Here is a 17,835-nt window from a genome sequence, read left to right as displayed (position 1 = left end):
CGTCACTGTTACCCACAGGTTTGCTTACCAAAATAATCAAACATTTCTACACGTCAAACAGTTAGCCTACAATAGCTTGTCGTCATAGTGTTAAAATAAAGGAACCCAAAGATACTATTGCTATCTAACTCTCATATCTCTCTAAACCAAACCTAAGATCAATCTAAATAGAAAACAAACTACCCCCTGTGAGTTGGTATGATCTGATGTTGTCTGTGATGACATCATCAACCTCACAAAACCAGGAAATACCTGGCGGCTCCGCCCCAAACATTTCTGAAGATGAGCTTCCACCACATGTAAGTATCTTGCAACAGTTAAATTAATACATTTGTCTGATACAAATTGATACCAGTACTCTTTTAAATGCTAGCAAACCAATAACATAATGATGTGAATTAGACCTGTTGAGACAATATTTTTTAAGTAAAATGTTTCTTAAAACAAAATTAATTATTCGTATTTTATTTATCATATTTTGTAGATGTTCATCATTGGTCATCGTTACCGTCAAATTAGCAACTTTGCGAAGAGGCATTATGGTTATTATTATAGTTTGAAAATGAAAATGCTGACCATAAACACCAATATGCTATTACAAGTTACTACTACTCCAAGAAACTAAAATACACTACTACAAGTACAACAACTACAATATATTACTTCAACTACAAGAAACTACTATACAATACTACAAGTACTACAACTACAAGAACCTACAAAACACTACTACAACTACAAGAAACTTCAAGACTCTGCTACAGCTACAAGAAAGTACACTACACTACTACAAGTGTTACAACTACAAGAAATTTAGCAAAAATTTTCAGGACTGTGTTACAATAAATCTGCCATAAAGCGTTTGCGGATTGAAGTGGGGAAGGATAGACCTGTTCAAACGCGCGGATGGGGATGGTGTGGTTCTTGTGGGACAGGGATGGTGTTTGGTGTTTCCTCTGCCGTGACAGTGCGTTGTGTGGCCATTTCTTTGGGGTGTTAGAAGTGCAACTTGGTTGGGGGACTTTGGCGCCTGTATGGGTACTTAATTTGCGCATTGAGCGATGTCGCAATGATGGTGATGGCCGTGATTATTTTAGGTCACCGTGACTTTGTTAGGCCGTTTTGTTTTTTGTTTTGGTTGTGTGTATTTGGGATCCCCTGCCAGGGGCGGGGTCTGTTTAGTTGCTTTTGGTTATGGTTTTCCTTTGGATGCGGGATTCTGCTCAAATCGGTACGCCAAGAGGTGTCTGGATTTGGGGGGTTGGCCTCTTCGCCGTACGTCTCGGTTGCCTCCTGCATGTGCTTTGGGGGCTGTGTGTCGGCTCACCCTCCTCCTACTTACAGCACACACATCTAGAGGACTTTGAGGAACTGGCCTGCTGGGAGGCGTGATGGGGGGATGAGGACGCCTCCATGGGGCTCCAGTCCTCCTGACTTGTCCCCTGCTTGTCCTTCCCTCAATTTTAACTGCATGTTGGACACTTAGGGTTTGGGGACCCACCATGCCCTTGTTATCCCCCAATTTCAATCGCATCATTGGTCTGCAGCTGCATACATATCTCCCTCACTACACCCCACATCAATAGGGACTGGAGGTTGGCTGTGATGGCTGACCTCCTAATTGTAACTACAGAGTAGACACTCAGGGGGCCCTACATACTCCTGCATCACATGCTCAGGTAGAATGGGGTTGTGGGTGCGGCGCGCCCCTCGTCGACCGGCGGAAGCTCCATGGGCTGCGGTTTGTTGGCCTGCCAGTCCCGTGCCGGGACCTCGCTGAGGGTGTGCGGGTAGGGCGTGCTATGTTTATGGGCAGAGTTTTGCACCTGGGTGAGATCATGACTGGGGGCAGTGGAGTAGGTTCTGTCTTTGTTGGGGAGATATTGGGGAACCCTCAGGTGTACAGGGCGATGGGTGGAATGGCTAAATGGAGTTGTTGTGGATGGGGTGGTCTCGGTTGTCATTATTGTGTGATGTACTTAGGGAGTGGTTGTGCACGAGTTGGGGTCTTTAAGTCGGGCTGTGTGTTTTTTTTTGGTTGTTTTTTTTGGCATGACTGGGTTGAGTTGCTGCGCAGCAGGCTTTCTTGGCCGAGAGGTAATTGGGTGTTGTTCTAGCTTCATGGGGGCCGTGATGTTTTTATTTGTGTGTTTGGATGTGTTTTCTTCTTCGGTTTTGGTTTTTGACGCTTTGCAGTGTTTTTTTTTTTTTTGATGGATATGGATTGGGTGGTCAAGTCCGCTTCCTATTTGGCGGGGTCCGTGTATGTTTTGGTTTTGCGCTGCGGGGTTTGTAACAATGGCTTGGTGCGGGGGCAACGCAGCCTTTTTGTTTGCCGTGGCTCGGTTGCTTGGGCGGTGGTGTGTTTGAAATTACAATTCACTACTACAAGTACGACAGCTACAAGAAACTACTACAAACTACTACAACTACAAGAAAAAACAATACACAACTACAATAATTACAACTACAAGAAAGTACAATACACTACTACAACTTAAAGTACTACAAATGCAATAAACTACAATAAGCTAGTACAACCTCAAGAAACTACAATACACTACAACAAGTACTACAACTACAAGAAAATATAATACACTAACACAACTACAATAAAGTACAATACATTACTACATGTGTTACAACTGCAAGATACTACAAAACTCTACTACAACTACAAGAAAGTACCATACTTTATTACATGTGTTACAAATACAATACACTAATACAACTACAAGAAAGTATAATATACTACGACAAGCACTACAACTACAATACGCTACTACAACTACAAGAAAGTATAATACACAACTACAAAAAAGTATAATACGCTATTGCTACTACAAGAAAATAGAATACACTACTGAAATAACTAAAACTACTAAAATCTACAATACGGTACTAAAACTACAAGAAAGTATAATACACTACTAGAAAAACTACAACCACAACAAACTACAATACGCTCCTACAACTAAAAGAAAATACAATACACTGCTACAAGTAACACAACTACAATACACTACAACAGCTACAAGAAAGTGCAATACATTACTAGTGTTGTAGTGTTAGAACAACAACTTTCTGGACTGTGTTACAGTTAATCTACAATGAAAAGTATTATTGTTCATACATTTTGTAAGGTGGTAGAGTGACATAATTAGCAGATGATATATTGCTTGTTTCCTAATTGTAGTCAAATAGGATGATAATCAGAGGTGGGACCAAGTCATTGTTTTGCAAGTCACAAGTAAGTCTCAAGTCTTTGCCCTCAAGTCTCGAGTCAAGTCCCGAGTCAAGACAGGCAAGTCCCGAGTCAAGTCCAAAGTCAAGACTGGAAAGTCTCAAGTCAAGTCCCAAGTCCTGCATTTTGAGTTTCGAGTCCTTTCAAGTCCTTTTAACCACAGACTAATATTTTTACACAGATTGTGTATGCTTTTAAAACGCTGTATTTATTTATTAAAACACGTGCATTTGAAATTGCAGGAAAAAAAAATTGTGCTGACATTGCACTTCATAATAGCATTATTAACCAGTCATTTTAAACATTTAACTCATTCCTTTACAGAATAAACACATTTTCAAAAACAAGTGCAACTGTACTTATTTGCACAAAAGTGTTAACATTGTATTTCCATGGCATATTGCATTGTAACTAGTTCCACAGCAGTTTCTATTCTGTTCTTACCTTATCTCATTGATCTCATCTCATTGTAACGCTTACATGGGCTAGGCGGGTTAAAAGTATAAACCGTGTAACAGAAGATGGTTCGTCTAGGAGCCTGAGGTATGAAAGATGACGACAACTAGTTATCTTGCTTTTGACTGCATTAAATGTATTAACACACAAATGTAAATGATACAGATGACACAATAAAAAAAAAAATAATAATAATTCCCCCAAAAAAATACAAGATGCAGTCCTTCTGCCTTCTCGGAACCAGTTCACAGTTCAGTTCAAAAGTTACGCAAACGCTTTTGCGTCAGTCCAAAAGTTCAGTTCAAAAACAAAAGTAATCCAAAAGGTTTGCGGCGGAGGAGGAAAAAAATGCTTGTCCTACCGCGTAGGTGTTTAGCTCGCCATTTGTTGAGTTGAGTTTGAAGGTGGATAGGGAGCTCAGGTTGTTTGGGTCAACGGGTATTCCTTCCCGTAAAAAAAAACCTGACCTGAGTAATCGAGGGCAAAACAACATACCATGCACGCCCCGATAGTTAATCGAACATGCCGGCTCTAATTATGAAGTTTGCAAAGTGTGAGAATGAGAAGATTTTGCAAGTTTCTTCTCAAGCACGTCTCACAGCACCGCAGCCACAGCAGACGGGAGGGGGTGGTAAAGTGAGCAGCACTTCCTTAAAAAGGAAGTGAGTGGCAGGAAGTAACCCTCCACAATAAAAGTATTTGCACTGTATAAATGATAAATAAATGATAAATGGGTTGTACTTGTATAACGCTTTTCTACCTTCAAGGTACTCAAAGCGCTTTGACACTACTTCCACATTTACCCATTCACACACACATTCACACACTGATGGAGGGAGCTGCCATGCAAGGCGCTAACCAGCACCCATCAGGAGCAAGGGTGAAGTGTCTTGCTCAGGACACAACGGACATGACGAGGTTGGTACTAGGTGGGGATTGAACCAGGGACCCTCGGGTTGCGCACGGCCACTCTTCCACTGCGCCACGCCGTATGCACATTTTCAATGGGTATTTTAAATATGGGTTACATACTGTATGTGTGTTTATGTGTGCGTACACATAAAAAACATAACAAATACATGAACATAACAATGAACAGAGTTGTACTTTTTATATGTCAGGGCCCTATGCAATATGTACACATATTGTTAATATAGTATACATTTTAACTGACCTTTATTTGACGGTTTGTCTTTTTGTAGGTGGCTAAAATACGCGGTGCTGCTGACCGCTGTCTAACGTTACGTTACTGTGTGTGATACATTGACTAACATATCGTTATGTGTAGGTTAACTCATGCAACCCTGCTTAAAAAAAATCACTTGACAAAAAGTATGAATAAGGTAGCGAACTGCAGTGGATGCAACAGATTGCCGTGTTTGTGATGACGTTATAGCCATAGACATCTTATAAGTAGACGCAGCATTGGCTGCTGTGACGCGAGCAGTTTGGCCGCCATCTTGAAGTGGTGATGAGGAGCCGGCGAGCAGCCTAAACTGACAGTTGACAGGTAGAAAACAAAGATGGTGTTCAGCGTTTTCCTGCTCAAATGAGCGGACTGTTGAAAATAGGAATCGGGGGACTACTTTTCACATGTAAGATTTAACATTAACATACTATTGGTTGTATTTTGTGAAAATAATATTACCACAGAGTTGAGAAGGAGCAAAGATCTTCAATATTTGTATGTGAAAATCACAAATTAATCTTTTGGGGGAGGAGGACGCCCCTACAGGGGTTTGGTTTACAAACTTTCAGCCCCACCTAAAACAAAATTCACCAGCTGCCACTGATTATGATGCATTCTCATTTTAGGCAAAATATAAGACAATACTTTTTTAACAGTTGAATTGTAACCAGGAATAAGTCTTCAAGTAACAATATTCAAATACTAACATTGTTGGATAAGACAGAATTTGGTTTTATTCTGAATCCAGTGAAACAGATTGGTGGTTTTAGCTGATATAAAGACTTTCAGGTGTTTATATATGTTTAAGTATTTGGCAGACGCTTTTATCCAAAGCGACATACATAAAAAATACATATAAAACAATCCCTGTAAACATTATCATTTTAGGGCCGAAGAGGCAACGTGGGTCCCCCCTCCAATGGGCTCACCACCCATAGCAGGGGCCATAGAGGTCGGGTGCAATGTGAGCTGGGCGGTAGCCGAAGGCAGGGCACTTGGCGGTCCGATCCTCGGCTACAGAAGCTAGCTCTTGGGACGTGGAACGTCACCTCGCTGGGGGGGAAGGAGCCTGAGCTAGTGCGCGAGGTAGAGAAGTTCCGGTTGGATATAGTCGGACTCACCTCGACGCACAGCAAGGGCTCTGGAACCAGTTCTCGAGAGGGGCTGGACTCTCTTCCACTTTGGCGTTGCCAGCAGTGAGAGGCGACGGGCTGGGGTGGCAATTCTTGTTGCCCCCCGGCTCAGAGCCTGCATGTTGGAGTTCAACCCCGTGGACGAGAGGGTAGCTTCCCTCCGCCTTCGGGTGGGGGGACGGGTCCTGACTGTTGTTTGCGCTTACGCGCCAAACAGCAGCTCAGAGTACCCACCCTTTTTGGATTCACTCGAGGGAGTACTTGAGAGTGTTCCCCCGGGTGATTCCCTCGTTCTACTGGGGGACCTCAATGCTCATGTTGGCAGCGACAGTGAAACCTGGAGAGGCGTGATTGGGAAGAATGGCCGCCCGGATCTGAACCCGAGTGGTGTTTTGTTATTGGACTTTTGTGCCCGTCACGGATTGTCAATAACGAACACCATGTTCAAGCATAAGGGTGTCCATATGTGCACTTGGCACCAGGACACCCTAGGCCGCAGTTCTATGATCGACTTTGTAGTTGTGTCATCGGATTTGCGGCCTCATGTTTTGGACACTCGGGTGAAGAGAGGGGCGGAGCTTTCTACCGATCACCACCTGGTGGTGAGTTGGCTGCGATGGTGGGGGAGGATGCCGGACAGACCTGGCAGGCCCAAACGCATTGTGAGGGTTTGCTGGGAACGTCTGGCAGAGTCTCCTGTCAGAGAGAGTTTCAATTCCCACCTCCGGAAGAACTTTGAACATGTCACGAGGGAGGTGCTGGACATTGAGTCCGAGTGGACCATGTTCCGCACCTCTATTGTCGAGGCGGCTGATTGGAGCTGTGGCCGCAAGGTAGTTGGTGCCTGTCGTGGCGTTAATCCTAGAACCCGTTGGTGGACACCGGCGGTGAGGGATGCCGTCAAGCTGAAGAAGGAGTCCTATCGGGTTCTTTTGGCTCATGGGACTCCTGAGGCAGCGGACAGGTACCGACAGGCCAAGCGGTGTGCGGCTTCAGCGGTCGCGGAGGCAAAAACTCGGACATGGGAGGAGTTCGGGGAAGCCATGGAAAACGACTTCCGGACGGCTTCGAAGCGATTCTGGACCACCATCCGCCGCCTCAGGAAGGGGAAGCAGTGCACTACCAACACCGTGTATGGTGCGGATGGTGTTCTGCTGACCTCGACTGCGGAAGTTGTGGATCGGTGGAGGGAATACTTCGAAGACCTCCTCAATCCCACCAACACGTCTTCCTACGAGGAAGCAGTTCCTGGGGAATCTGTGGTGGGCTCTCCTATTTCTGGGGCTGAGGTTGCTGAGGTAGTTAAAAAGCTCCTCGGTGGCAAGGCCCCGGGGGTGGATGAGATCCGCCCGGAGTTCCTTCAGCCTCTGGATGCTGTAGGGCTGTCTTGGTTGACAAGACTCTGCAGCATCGCATGGACATCGGGGGCAGTACCTCTGGATTGGCAGACCGGGGTGGTGGTTCCTCTCTTTAAAAAGGGGAACCGGAGGGTGTGTTCTAACTATCGTGGGATCACACTCCTCAGCCTTCCCGGTAAGGTCTATTCAGGTGTACTGGAGAGGAGGCTACGCCGGATAGTCGAACCTCGGATTCAGGAGGAACAGTGTGGTTTTCGTCCTGGTCGTGGAACTGTGGACCAGCTCTATACTCTCGGCAGGGTCCTTGAGGGTGCATGGGAGTTTGCCCAACCAGTCTACATGTGCTTTGTGGACTTGGAGAAGGCATTCGACCGTGTCCCTCGGGAAGTCCTGTGGGGAGTGCTCAGAGAGTACGGGGGTTTCGGACTGTCTGATTGTGGCGGTCCGCTCCCTGTATGATCAGTGTCAGAGCTTGGTTCGCATTGCCGGCAGTAAGTCGGACACGTTTCCGGTGAGGGTTGGACTCCGCCAAGGCTGCCCTTTGTCACCGATTCTGTTCATAACCTTTATGGACAGAATTTCTAGGCGCAGTCAAGGTGTTGAGGGGATCCGGTTTGGTGGCTGCAGGATTAGGTCTCTGCTTTTTGCAGATGATTTGGTCCTGATGGCTTCATCTGGCCAGGATCTTCAGCTCTCACTGGATCGGTTCGCAGCTGAGTGTGAAGCGACTGGGATGAGAATCAGCACCTCCAAGTCCGAGTCCATGGTTCTCGCCCGGAAAAGGGTGGAGTGCCATCTCCGGGTTGGGGAGGAGATCTTGCCCCAAGTGGAGGAGTTCAAGTACCTCGGAGTCTTGTTCACGAGTGAGGGAAGAGTGGATCGTGAGATCGACAGGCGGATCGGTGCGGCGTCTTCAGTAATGCGGACGCTGTATCGATCCGTTGTGGTGAAGAAGGAGCTGAGCCGGAAGGCAAAGCTCTCCATTTACCGGTCGATCTACGTTCCCATCCTCACCTATGGTCATGAGCTTTGGGTTATGACCGAAAGGACAAGATCACGGGTACAAGCGGCCGAAATGAGTTTCCTCCGCCGGGTGGCGGGGCTCTCCCTTAGAGATAGGGTGAGAAGCTCTGTCATCCGGGGGGAGCTCAAAGTAAAGCCGCTGCTCCTCCACATCGAGAGGAGCCAGATGAGGTGGTTCGGGCATCTGGTCAGGATGCCACCCGAGCGCCTCCCTAAGGAGGTGTTTAGGTCATGTCCGACCGGTAGGAGACCACGAGGAAGACCCAGGACACGTTGGGAAGACTATGTCTCCCGGCTGGCCTGGGAACGCCTCGGGATCCCCTGGGAGGAGCTGGACGAAGTGGCTGGGGAGAGGGAAGTCTGGGCTTCCCTGCTTAGGCTGCTGCCCCCGCGACCCGACCTCGGATAAGCGGAAGAAGATGGATGGATGGATGGAAGAATGTAATACAAAATATCAATACAAAGTGTCAAGACAGAATAAACTCTCTGCTGCTGCAGTAACAGAGATACAGTCTATAAGATATATAGATACCTAATGTATTCATACATTGTTTATGTAGGATATATGCATGTATATATAACCTAATCATATTGTTTCTCTAATTTAAAAATAGCTGACCGTTTTTTTCTCCCTTCTCTGGGATTATATTCCCAGTTTTGATCTCGAACGTCTGATCACTTATAGCATATAAGAATATTCTATTACTGTTAAGCAAACTATGAATAATAAAACACACCAAAACATGTGTCCTTTATCATAGCTACACGTATGACAAAAAAACCACATGAAAATCAGTGGTATTCAGTCTGGTAAAATGAATTAAATGCGCTGACAGTTCATTGCTCCTGCCAAATGAATTGCACTGAGTGGAGCGGATCACCACTCCAAGATGGTGGCCCCGCGTCTCGTCAGCGCCAGTAAGCAGTAGCGCTTGATGCTGCGTCTTCTTTTAGATGTCTATGGTTATAACGTTAGCAGTGAGTTTACAGCCTCACTGATTTAACTACACAGCAAATAAAAGTTACGTTACTTAGCCAATAAACGTTAGCTTACATTCATAACTTACCCTTCTTTGTGAATATTCAAATGTCGAACGAAGTTGGAAGTTGTTGCGTCTCCGTCTGTAATATTCGAACTGCATGTTTAGCATACTGCAATTCGTTTTTTGTTGACCAAGTCGTAGTTTTTAAACCCGAATGAAACCAACTTTGGTATAATTTTTTCTCACTGGCACGTTGTTTGACAACTCTTGTTCGGTGGTTGTCCTGCAATTTGATTCAATTAATGCTGTGGGATGAAAACAACGTAGATCTAATTTGATTGGCTATTGTACCGACAGCACACACGCCGACACGCAGCACACATGCTGATAGATAGACAGACACGTACAAAATGAAAGATACGGAGCGCTCCTGAATAACTTTTTAATCTTTGGGTTTTGGGGAAAATAGCAAGTCATGTCAAGTCAAAAGGCTCAAGTCCAAGTGAAGTCACAAGTCATTGATGTTAAAGTCTAAGTCGAGTTGCAAGTCTCTTTACATTTTGTTAAGTCGAGTCTAAAGTCATCAAATTCATGACTCGAGTCCACACCTCTGATGATAATAATAGAATGTAAAATATAATAAACTGATAGAATGTGCATTGTTGGCATGTTGAAGGTGATGGTAGTTGGGGTCCATGGAGGGACTGGACAGAGTGTACCAAGTCTTGTGGTGGAGGTGTTCATAGCCGCAGGAGAGAATGTGACAGTCCAAGTCCAGAAGCAGATGGAAATTACTGTGAGGGTCTTGGAACAGATATCAAAGCCTGTAACACCAACCACTGCCCAGGTACGTTTGTGTGTGTTTATTTACATTCATGAGCATTTTATCACAACATCCCTCATGTGCAGAACTTTAACCAACAACATTGCTGTGATTTCAGTGGCGCCGTGCTCCAAGGTGCCTGGTACAGTGTTTAGTAGCTGTGGTCCTTCTTGTCCACGCTCCTGTGATGACCTGGCAGTATGTAGCACTCAAGTTCAATTACTTTACACAAAAAAATACCGCACACATACTGATTGTTGTAACTGTACTGCACAAAATAATGTGGTGTATAAATCATGGTGTTAAACATTTAATGCAAACATACCTGTACTAACCTACGGAGGTCTGATTTCACATTTAAGGAGTTTTATTTCGATCTCTTCAATGCAGTGTGAAGTACAGCCTAACTCATTTCGTCTTCTGGTTCATCTACATCAGGGGTCCCCAAACTTTTTGACTGTATGTATGTATATATGTATATATATATATATATATATAAATATATATATATATATATATATATATATATATATATATATATATATATATATATATATATATATATATATATATATATATGCGTTAGGTCAGGAAAAAACACAGATGCTATTTCATCCCTTCAAACCTCTACCCCGGTACCCCTATATTCCGCTCTACCCCGGTATTGAGCACTGTATAACGGATAAACCACAGAAACCTTGACTATATATGTATCTCGACTATATATATATATATGTCACGTTATCGAAGGTAAAATGCATTTTTAGACAATATGATTTGCCTGAGCGGCTAGGAGACACCGATATTAACGGTAGAAAATGGATTAGAAAGGACAAATTTAAAAAAAAAAAGAATAAAAAAAAAAGAAAACATTTTTTTTTTGGAAGTCTTTAAGATAACCAGGTAACTTGGGTTGCCACAGTTCTGTTCCCAGCATCTGAACTTCTAACAGCTTCTGCAGCTCCTGGCTCTTCAAACTGTTCATCACTGAGCACAACCTCCTCAGCATCCAGCCAGGCTTTATCTTTTGTTTTGGGCCGAGTCAAAGCAGTCTGCAGTTCATGTACACTTTCTCGCCCATGCTGGTGAACATGAATCTGATCCATATGTCTCCTTTCTAATCTTCCATCACCCAGCATCACCTTGTATAACACTGATCCTGTCACCGACTCAATATTTCCTGGAATCCACTTGGGTCCAAAACTTAAGTTCTGGGTTAGCACTGAATCTCTGCTTTCAAACCAGCGTTCTTTTGCCCTCTTGTCTCGATCTTTTATTTGTCTTTCTTGTTTTTTCTGCACTCTTCAACTTTGTCACATTTGTAGGTGGGGGTGCCTCTTTGATCGCTTCCACCTTCTCATGCACTGGGTGCAATCCTGTTGCGTCCACTTTGTGACCCAAAAATATCACTTCCTCACTAATGAAACACACTTGGTTTTCTTGAGTCTTAGACCAGCCTCCTGCAGCCGTTTCAGCACCAGGGTCAGAGTCTGCAGATGCTCTTTGTCATCTTTTCCTGTCAGCAGGATGTCATCCAAGAATATGGCCACATGAGGGATGCCTTGCAGTAGTCCCTCCATGGTCCGTTGGAAAAAAGCCAGACATGATGAAACACCAAAGGGTAGCACTCTGTATGTGAACAACCCCTTGTGTGTATTTATAGTCACATACTTTTTTCTTCCTCATCCAATGGGATCTGGTCGTAGGCGTGACTGAGATATAACTTTGTAAATGTCTGTGCCCCTGAAAGAACGGCAAACATGTCCTCAATTCTGGGAATTGGGTACTGCTTCAGTTTTGAGATTTGGTTCACGGTCAGTTTGTAGTCTCCGAATAGCCTTGCTGTGCCATCTGGCTTCAACAAAGGGACCACCGGTGCTGCTCACTCAGCATATTTCAATTATCTAGTTCAGCTTCAACTCTTCCTCTCATTGCATACGGAACGGGTCTGGCCTTAAAAATCCTTGTCCACATATATTTTTGCTGGGGAGCCTCTGAATCTCCCTAGTTTGTCTTTGAAAACCTCCCTAAACTTCTGCAGTACCTCCCCCAAAGTCTATTCCTTACCCTGGGGTATATGTGGATTATATGGAGTCTTTCTCTGAACCTAGTGGATCTGGGTTTCTAGTCTCCTCTGTAAACCTAGCCTCCTAATCCAGTACCTGCCTACCCGACTAGGGCCTGCACCTGCCACCACTACCGACGGTACGTTTTCCTCCAGCTGTTTATGCTGTACTTTTACCACTGCTGCTCCCAACACCTCAACTTAAGTCCTGTGTATGTCTTCGACCTGATTTTATATCGGCGTAGCTCTGGCACTCCCTTACCCCATAAGGTTTTGTGTACTGCGTAGTTCACTAATGTTACCCCTCAACCTAAATCCATTGTAAATTTCTGCTTATCCCCATTAACAGTTAATGTTTGTATGAACGACTCCCCAGCTGGTATGTCTAGTTCCTCTAATTTGTACAGCGTGAACATGCCCCCATCTTCATCTATGTCATCTTTTTTTCCTTCCCCTGCTTGACATAGTGTGTTCCCTGAGCTTTCCTTTGTTTTCCTTTTCCACTCTTCCAGCCTGTGAAGTGCTAGCTGAGACATTTGACCAACACACTTTTTGAATGTGGCCCATTTTACCACACGAGTCACTTCAATAAACGTACAGTCCCCAGCCCTGTGCTGCTCACTTCCACACCTGTAACAAGCGTTATATGAGTGCTGCTGCTTTGTAGGAAACTGCTTTGTAGACAATTTGTGCAGTGGTTGAGGCGCCCTCATGTGGGGCGGTGTAGACTCCAACAACTTATGCCAACTTCAGCCCTCCCTCCAAGGTCAAATCCGGTTCTGACAACAGTCGTTGTTGAATGCGATCATCCCCGTTCCCACAAACCAGTCTGTCACGCAGCATCTCTGACAATTTATCTCCATAGTTGCAATCCAGCGCTAATTTCCTTGGCACAGCTATGTATTCCATTACCGTTTCTTCAGGCTTCCCTTATTCCTGGAATTAATCGTGAATCGTTGCATAATTTCGCTGGTTTTGGGGTTGAAATGGTCCCTTAAAATCCTGACCAGTTCGTCAAATGTCATGTCTCCTGGCTTGGCGGGACTGACGAGGTTCCTTCACAGGGCTAAACGACTTCTCACTGAACTGATATCGCTTCTGTGATGTCAGTCGCTTAAAAAAATAGTTGGAGAACCTCCCAATATTCTTCCCACGTCTGCATCTTGCTGTCGAATGTAGCGGTGCTAACCATCAAGGCGGTCACCATGTTAATTCGGGGGGGAAAAAATCAGTTTGTTTCTCTAGCTTCTAACTGTCTTGCTTGCATCCGCTTTCGTTTATACTCCTCGCCTTTATGTAGTAACCTACGGAAGTCTGATTTCACATTTAAGGAATTTTATTTCGATCTCTTCAATACAGTGTGCTGTACAACCTAACTGTGTAGATTTCTTCTTCTGGTTCGTCTATATATTGCTCAACCCTAACAACAGAGCATTGTGATCACCTAGTGGACCAACGGATGCACATATTTAAACTACCCTTTGCCCAGTTATTAAATCATCTATGACCGATTGTGGTAAAATTCACTGCACACATACTGTACTCTATGACTAATTTTTGTAAACATTTACTGCACACATACTGTAGTGCAGAAATCTTCAACATAATTTTTGGCTGATTAGACTTTTTAAAAGTAAAAACATTAATAAATTATTATACTGTGTTATTATATACATATTAGCATTTAAGCTAAATAACGATTAGCAATCTATTTGCCAGTTAGCGACTAACCTGCCAGCTGCCAGTGAGCTAATAGCGGCACTATACTGTAATAATAGTATTTCACAATAACAAAGTACTTTTAAGACCAGTTTGATTTAAAACCCAAATTTATACAGCTTATATCAGTAGTGCTATAAAAAACTGGATCAGTTTTGGGGGTCAAGCACACTAGTTGCTAGCTAGCTAATAGTGGCGCTATACTGTATTCTTTGAAAATCTTAGTAGTGCACAATATATCAAGGTACCTTTTAGGACCTGTTTAAATTAAAACACAATTTTGTACAGGATATATAAGGGTCCCCACTGTATCTCTTGTTCAGTTTGGGGGTCATTGGCCTGGAAAACGATAAAGACCCCTGTTCTAGTGTATGACTAATGTTTGTGTAATTTTCTGTTGCACAGTACTGCGAGTGGCTTTGTGAGCCCGGGTGCTACTGTACAGGAGGAATGGTCCTGTCAGCTAATGGTACAGTTTGTTTAGAGAGAGACAAATGTCCCTGCCTTGATCTTACAACTGGACGTCGGCTGGAGCCTGGAGACGTCACTTTGGCCGCGGATGGCTGTAATAACTGGTCAGACACATGCACACATGTAGAAATATGAACACACATGATGTCACAACTCATGGATTTCTTGTTGATTTCAGCACCTGTGAGGAGGGGAAGCTGAACTGCACCCAAAAACCTTGTCCAGGTGAGTGAGCAGCTGCAAAACCTACAGTGACTCTAAATAAGTGAACGTTTTCAATCACTTATCTCAAAGATATGTGTATGGTGCAATTTGTGAAATGTTTGGACAGTAACACAATACAGAAAGCAAGGTACATAAAAAGGCATGGTTTGATAAGTGTGAGATGGAAGAACTTGGTGGCCCAAAGCCGGTCAAGCATTTTTGGTTTGAACTAGGATGACGATTGTGATCTAGGTGTCTCATGACCTTTGACCTCACAAAAACTGGTCTGGAAGAATGGACCAAAAATCTCAAATATAGAGATGATTCCAGCTATTTACAGGGTTATGTTGTAAACTATCTAATTACACAGTTACAGTTGGGGATGGGAAATAAGATTTTTATGGATACGATTTCACTTTCGATTCTTCTTAACTACTTAGTTCTTTATCGGTTCTCCTATCGATTCTTATTTGGAAAAAAAGATAAAAATATGGATTGGCATCAATTTAGTTTAGTTTAGCACCAACTCGTAAATAAAAAAAAATCTGTAGATTGTAACAAAATAAAACATGTGGAAATTACACAAGAAGGCAGAGGTGTGGACTCGAGTCACATGACTTGGACTCGAGTCAGACTCGAGTCATGAATTTGATGACTTTAGACTCGACTTGACAAAATGTAAAGAGACTTGCAACTCGACTTAGACTTTAACATCAATGACTTGTGACTTCACTTGGACTTGAGCCTTTTGACTTGACATGACTTGACATGACTTGCCACTTTCCCCAAAATCCAAAGCTTAAAAAGTTATTTGGGAGCACTCCGTATTTTTCATTTTCTTCGTCTGTCTATCAGCGTGTTATTCCTGTCAGCTGGTGTGCTGTCAGTACAACAGCCAATCAAATTAGATTTACGTTGTTTTCATCACGCAGCATTCATCCAATCAAATTGCAGGACAACCAATGAACAAGAGTTGTCCAACAACGTGCCAGTGATAAACAATTATGTTAAAGTTGGTTTCGTTCGGGTATAAAAACTACGACTTGGTCAACAAAAAACAAATTGCCGTATGCAAATCACGCAGTTCGAATATTACAGACGGAGACGCAACAACTTCCAACTTCGTTCGACATTTGAAGTTGCACAAAGAAGGGTAAGTTTTGAATGTAAGATAACGTTTATTGGCTAAGTAACGTGACTTTTATTTGCTGTGTAGTTAAATCAGTGAGGCTGCAAACTCACTGCTAACGTTATAACCATAGACATCTTATAAGTAGACGCAGCATAGAGCGCTACTGCCTACTGGCGCAGACGAGGCGCGTGGCCGCCATCTTGGAGTGGTGATCCGCTCCACTCAGTGCAATTAATTTGGCAGGAGCAATAAACTGTCAGCGCATTTAATTCATCTTACCTCACTGAATACCACTGATTTTCACCCCCTTTTTTGTCATACGTGTAGCTATGATAACAGACACATGTTTTGGCGTGTTTTATTATTCATAGTTTGCTTAACAGTAATGTAATATTCTTATACGCTATAAGTGACCAGACGTCCGAGATCAAAACTGGGAATATAATCCCAGAGAAGGGGGAAAAAAACGGTAAAATATTTTTAAATTGAAGAAACAATATGATTAGGTTATATATACATATGCGTGTATCCTACATAAACAATGTATGAATACATTAGATATCTATATATCTTAGGGACCTATAGACTGTATCTCTGTTGCTTCAGCAGCAGAGAGTTTATTCTGTCTTGACACTCTGTATTGATATTTTCTATTACATTCTTCCCTTAAATGATAATGTTTGCAGTGATTGTTTTATATGTATTATTTTATGTAAGTCGCTTTGGATAAAAGCGTCTGCCAAATACTTAAACATATATAAACACCTGAAAGTCTTCATATCAGCTAAAACCACCAATCTGTTTCACTGGATTCAGAATAAAACCAAATTCTGTTTAACCCAACAATGTTAGTATTTGAATATTGTTACTTGAAGACTGATTCCTGGTTACAATTATACTGTTAAGAAAGTATTGTCTTATACTTTGCCTAAAATGAGAATGCATCATAATCAGTAGTGGCTGGTGAATTTTGTTTTAGGTGGGGCTGAAAGTTTGTAAACCAAACCCCTGTAGGGGCGTCATCCTCCCCCAGAATATTTCTTTGTGATTTTCACATACAAATATTGAAGATCTTTGATCCTTCTCAACTCTGTGGTAATATTATTTTCATAAAATACAACCAATAGTACGTTAATGTTAAATCTCACTTGTGAAAAGTAATCCCCCGATTCCTATTTTCAACAGTCCGCTCATTTGAGCAGGAAAACGCTGAACCCCACCATCTTTGTTTTCTACCTGTCATCTGTCAGTTTCGGCTGTTCGCCGGCTCCTCATCAGCACTTCAAGATGGCGGCCAAATTGCTCACGTCACAGCAACCAATGCTGCGTCTACTTATAAGATGTCTATGGTTATAACGTCATTGCAAACACGGCAATATGTTGCGTCCACTGCAGTTTGCTACCTTATTCATACTTTTTGTCAAGTGATTTTTTTTTAAGCAGGGTTTCATGAGGTACCTATACATAACGTTACGTTAGTCAATGTATCACACACAGTAACGTAACGTTAGTCAATGTATCACACACAGTAACATTACGTTAGTCAATGTATCACACACAGTAACATTACGTTAGTCAATGTATCACACACAGTAACGTAACGTTAGACGGCAGTCAGCAGCACCGCGTATTTTAGCCACCTACAAAAAGACAAACATAGTCAAATAAAGGTCAGTTAAAATGTATACTATATTAAGAATATGTGTACATATTGCATAGGGTCCTGACATCTAAAAAGTACAACTCTGTTCATTGTTATGTTCATATATTTGTTATGTTTTTCATGTGTACGCACACATCAACACACATACAGTATGAGATGAGATCAATGAGATAAGGTAAGAACAGGATAGAAACTGCTGTGGAACTAGTTACAATGCAATATGCCATGGAAATACAATGTTAACACTTTTGTGCAAATAAGTACAGTTGCACTTGTTTTTTTTCAAATGTGTTTATTCTGTAAAGGAATGAGTTACATGTTTAAAATGACTGGTTAATAGTGCTATTTTGAAGTGCAATGTCAGCACTATCT

At 42.9% G+C, this 17,835-nt stretch overlaps 1 protein-coding gene across 1 annotated transcript in view; it reads left to right on the top strand.

The window, feature by feature from the left end:
- The window catches only part of sspo (SCO-spondin), a 302,516-nt gene that overhangs the window by 168,140 nt on the left and 116,541 nt on the right, over positions 1–17,835 (top strand). Inside the window, exons 70-73 of the mRNA XM_061964637.2 lie at positions 10,063–10,233; positions 10,328–10,407; positions 14,399–14,568; positions 14,643–14,689. Of these exons, the coding sequence (XP_061820621.2) occupies positions 10,063–10,233; positions 10,328–10,407; positions 14,399–14,568; positions 14,643–14,689 (468 nt within the window). The remainder of the gene's footprint in view (positions 1–10,062; positions 10,234–10,327; positions 10,408–14,398; positions 14,569–14,642; positions 14,690–17,835) is intronic.

This window comes from Nerophis lumbriciformis, linkage group LG07, assembly GCF_033978685.3.
Source record: "Nerophis lumbriciformis linkage group LG07, RoL_Nlum_v2.1, whole genome shotgun sequence".
Lineage (NCBI taxonomy): Eukaryota > Metazoa > Chordata > Actinopteri > Syngnathiformes > Syngnathidae > Nerophis > Nerophis lumbriciformis.
The sequence above is the reverse complement of the archived record's forward strand: the minus strand, read 5'-3'. Positions and strand labels throughout refer to the sequence as shown.